At 37.0% G+C, this 5,264-nt stretch overlaps 1 protein-coding gene across 1 annotated transcript in view; it reads left to right on the top strand.

Annotated features, from left to right (window-relative positions):
- Positions 1-5,264, top strand: part of LOC106473870 (adenylate kinase isoenzyme 1-like) — a 15,916-nt gene that overhangs the window by 2,371 nt on the left and 8,281 nt on the right. Inside the window, exon 3 of the mRNA XM_013934556.2 lies at positions 2,688-2,804. Coding sequence (XP_013790010.2) covers positions 2,688-2,804 — 117 coding nt within the window. The remainder of the gene's footprint in view (positions 1-2,687; positions 2,805-5,264) is intronic.

The raw sequence follows: 5,264 nt of genomic DNA, 5'->3' as shown, positions 1-5,264 counted from the left end.
ATATATTCAGAGTGTGTATATATATATATATATATTTGAGTACTATTTAAAAAATGGTTGAAGAATTAGAACTTATTTACAACTAAACTTAAGTTTACATATGTTTGATGTTTTTCAAGATTTAAGGACGGGCTAGAGATTATGTGCATTCAATGGACGCCTTTTATAGTTCAAATGCTTAGATAATAAGCCACCAGGGTTCTTGAATTTCCTTTGTCCACCAGGAACTCCATTACCTTACTGTGCATACATGCAGGCACACACCAAACACTGCTCAGCCTAGACAGAGCTGGGATGACCACCACATTCTTTGACACAAATATACTTTTATGCACTCCTGTGTCAGTGGCCAGGCCTGACTCGAACTCTATTAGTTTCTCACTTCCAGCCCTCCTGCACTTCACATACAGTCAGTCTTGACAGAGGTATCTTTATATCTTGCTGCCAGACAAGATATGTGCACATTGTACAAATGTGTTTCTGCAGCCTACAACTGTAGTAAATGATTGGGTCCCCACACTTGAAGTAATAATCAGGAAGAGGCACTGGCTGTCCCTGTTGTGGTGTGCAAACGTCACAGGTGGGTCTAGATAGCCCTGCCCAGTGGCTAGATAGCAGCCAGTTTGTGTTGCAGTACCTTGTAGTGCTCATTGTCTCCATTTTTTTGCAGAGTTTCAGGTCTATGAGGGACACAACTTTGGATTGGATGACTCATACTTGGAAGAGCCATGAAAACTGCTGCCGTCGGGTTCCTCATTTCCATCAATATTTTGTCTGAAGTAATCACCTCGAACCTTATTGCTCCTGACACTACTTTCATTAAGTTGCAGATGTTTTACACACCCAAGCGATGCCTCATTGCTTCATTTGGATGTCTCTCAATGAATTTATCACCAAGGGTGTCTTCTTTACACAGCTGCCATTGCAAGGACATCTAAATTCTTTGTGTGACCTCATCTATGAGCCTTAAGTTCAGCTTGGAGGATGGCTCAATTTTCCACCAGGTTAGACCATTGGTGAATATCAGCGCCACGACTAAGTCTCCACTGTCCAACTGCTCTTCCAGTAGATAGATGCTGGACAATCCAGACAAAGTAACAGGTATCGAATTGCCAGAACCTGCAAAGGAAATGATCCAGATCTTACTTCATTCCTCCCTTGAATATTATAGGGAAGATCTGCGTAGTGTCAACCATATGGGACGTGGTCTTGGCACAGATCTTTCACATGTTTTCCCATGGTTTCTTACAGATATTGCTGACAATAAAAGGGATTCCATCAAAACTATGTGGTCTAGGAGCAACTAGGACCCCAGAGTTTTGAGTTCATTAGGGCCCTGCTCAACCTATGACTATTAATTGCATTTGTAGCTTGCCTCTTCTTTCTGACTTCACCCTTCCCACTTACAGGGAGGAAGCACTTGCTGTGTCACCTGACAGTATTGCAGATCACGTATGTACACTTTATCCACCAGGGGTTCTTTCCCTCTTGCTTGTGGAGCAGTTGGTAACTCTTTTCTTCGAGAGGTTTTTGTCTGGTCCACTGATCTACTTATTGGCCAGAACTCATTGATGGATTTCACCAACCAATAACCATACACCTTCATCTCGTGAATTCGTGACCAGTCTCCTCTCTTCTTGAAGAGGGTCTGCGCTTCCTACCTGGTCATACTAGAGTTCAGTAAGATCATACCATCTCATCACTTTGTAAGGTGACTTATTCCGGCGGCTCTTATTTACCAACAACACCTTGTATCTGACTTATCAGGACTGGGCACCTCCCTTTTTCGGATAAGCTTCTGTGTGCCCCGCTGATCATCAGTGTCTTGCACAAGTGCACATCGTCTCACCGACTGTCAAACAACTCCTTTTGGTAGATTTATGCCCCATAGGTTTGGCTTGCTGATTTTAAACATTTTACTTTCTAACTAAAGGGATGGAAAACATGTAGCGGCCCCGTACCATAGGGGAACATTAAATAAAATCATATGAATGTCAAATAGGTCAGTGAATATTTACTTTACAGGCTGAAAACTTGTATTTATAATACTCTTCAGGTACTATTTGATCAAAGTATCGGTAGTTTTTAAAGTTATTTTTATGGGAGTTATTAATAATTTCAGAAAACATAATATTAATGTGTAAAATTTCTTTAAAAGACGACTTTTTTGAATGTATTATGTTTTAAGTAAGATTATTCAATTATAATATAGAAGATTGCCACCAGACTGGAACACGTAAGAAATCGAACTGTCATATACAGCTTTAGCTAACGTTACAATTTGTGTAAGTTAATTAGCCTCACACACACGCCTGTACAGGATGATTTTGCAGTTTGCGAGCAGTTCCTTAGCCTCTTTCATGAAAGACTTGTTGTTGTTTCTTATGTTTTGAAGAATGATAATTAGAAAAATATGTATTTTATATTTACCGTTAATATTTATTTTGAGAATTTTCTGTAAAAGAATTAGGGATAAACATCAAGAAATTGATTGGAAATGTTTTACTGGAAAATGCGGAAGAAACTTTCAATAAAACGAAAGTAAATTGATCTTTTTTTTTTTCTCTCTCTAGTAACACTACCAGTGATATTTACTCGTGGTCGATTCATGTTTGTCATGCTACGTTTATAATTTAGTTGACCTATTTACCACTGCATTGCTAGATTTGTTTTATGTATATACCCAGGATGAAGTATTACAACTACTGAAAGAAGCCATACAGCGCCATCTAAAGAGTTCGAAAGGCTTTTTAGTGGATGGATATCCAAGAGAGGTTGAACAAGCAGTTCAGTTTGAAAAAGAGGTTGGTAGAACTTGAACCATTCAGTTATGTAGCTCATCATTTAAGGCTTTTTGATTCTTAGATGGATATATGTTTTCGTTAAACCGACAGTTCAAAAATAATTCAAATCTAAATTTATTTGTGAATAATAACGAGGTGAATGTTTTTGATAATTAATGTAAATTTACATTTCGTCATTTCATTTAACAGTTTAACTTCTGAGCACCATATTTTTTTTTATTTTCAAGAAAAAGTATAATTATTCTTATGACAAAATTGGGCTGGGTGTGGCCCAGTGGTTAGCTTGACCAGATAGTGAATCCGATAATTCATGGTTTCCGACCCATTGCCGCAAAAGCGTGTTCCAAATTTTGGAGCCATGGGTGTCCTACAAGTGTGACAGTCAAACAAAAGTAGCCCATGATCTGCCAATGGGCGCTGTTAACTAGCTGCCTTCCCTCTAGTCTATCAGTTAAAGATTAGGGACGGCTATTTCAGATAGCCCTTTTGTATAGCTATAACGCTAAAATCCGGAGTTTGATTCCCCATGGCGGATACAGCAGATACCCCAATGTGGCTTTGTGTTAAAATAAACAAGCCTTGTATAGCTTTGCCCCAAATCCAACAAACAAACTTTGTATAGCTTTGCACAAAACACAACAAAAAACTTTTCAAGTCAAAGCAAATTTTGTAGTACATATATCACCTGTTAACAGCCCCTCGATGACTCAACGATAACTCTAAGGGCATATAATACTGAAAATCGGGTGTCGATACCCACGTTGAGCAGATCACAGATATCTCATTGTGTAGCTTTGTACTCAGTAATAAACAAACAAAAACCTCTTAACATCTATTACCAGAATCGCAAATTAAATATAAATACTGTAAAAGATAATAGGAATTGTAAGGGTGGATTACCCTAGCTTTAAAAAAAGTGATTACTCATCTACAAAATATACAAGACTTCAAAACTTGGTATACATTTTACTCTTAAGGTTTCTAAAGTTAGTGTTGTTTACATAATTTTGATATAGTACTTAAAGATAAAAGATATATGTGTAAAATTTTGTTTAAATAAAAGAAGCAGTATTCTTCCTGACTAGGTATCCCCCGGTGAGTCAGCGGAAATTTTATGAACTTACAACGCTAAGATCCGAGGTTCGATTCTCAGCGGTGGAAGCGCGCAGATAGCACATTCTGAAGCTTTGTGCTAAAACATACATACGCTCTTATGGTGTTACTTTATACTTGTAAGTTCAGTAAGCTTGGGAAAAATAGGTTTTCTTCACTTGTCCCATCGATTGCAAGTAAAAGTTTTAGATCGGGTAAGGCAAACAAAAATCATGACAAATCCACGTGGTTAATTTTATTAATTTGTACAATACAAAAGACATGGAAATATATTAATAAAAATGTTTACACTCCATGAAACAGCTCCATTATATTTCTGGTCTTGATCTTTGCCCAGTGGTCAAAATAACATATTTTAAATCCTAGATAGAAAATGCTCTTCTTTTTATTCCATTACATCTGACCTAGCTATGCCAAAGATAACTAATTATCTCAATGAAATCTATTCGATCAGACAAGAGGACCCCCCTAGATTTGACAGTAGGTGCTGTTGACTAGCTGCCTTCCATTTAGTAGTTCCGGTGGGACAGAGGTAAGTCTTCGGATTTACAACGCTAAAACTCAGGGGTTCGTTTCTCGATGTGACTTTGCTATATGAAAACACACTCATCAAGTATATTTAAAATTAGGGACATCTATAAGCAGATAGCCTTTTGTGTAGGTTTGCACGAATGTTCTGAAACAAACAAATATATAGTGAAATACATATATATATATATATTTCACCAGAAGTAAATGAAGTAGAGTTAATGCATTTTTATATCTTTGGGTTTCATTTACGTAAACTTTATTACAAAAACGATAACAATTTGATATATTTAATCTTAGTACTCCGACTGCGTTGCTTTGACCGAAGTTAATAAAATAGATTAAAAACGTTCAAACATAATTTTCAGAGTTTTCATTCTCAAAGTATACTGTCTCGAAGCATTTACAGTTGTTCTAACTTATTTTGTTTTTTTAAAAAAAGCTGCACATAAAGCAACGATTCCCAAACCTTTTTCCCTCTGTGACCCCATTTTGAGTCATAAAAATTAACCCGGTCACACACAGAACCCAAAACAACGTAGCAATCAATACATTCACAGGCCGATTTTCAATGCCTTTGAATCTCGAACAAAAGTAGGTGTAATTGTAATCGTCTTCTTGCTACCCCACAATTTGGAAACCACTGGAAAAAATAGATGCTTAAGTTACCTTGTCGTGTAGGATTGTTTTTTTCTTATTTCTTATTCATGGGTCGGAAACCATGAATTATCGGATTCACTATCTGGTCAAGCTAACCACTGGGCCACACCCAGCCCAATTTTGTCAGAAGAATAATTATACTTTTTCTTGAAAATAAAA

Source organism: Limulus polyphemus, unplaced genomic scaffold (assembly GCF_000517525.1).
Source record: "Limulus polyphemus unplaced genomic scaffold, Limulus_polyphemus-2.1.2 Scaffold6580, whole genome shotgun sequence".
Classification (NCBI taxonomy): Eukaryota; Metazoa; Arthropoda; class Merostomata; order Xiphosura; family Limulidae; genus Limulus; species Limulus polyphemus.
Note: the sequence above shows the minus strand (reverse complement) of the source record. Positions and strands in the feature narration are given on the sequence as shown.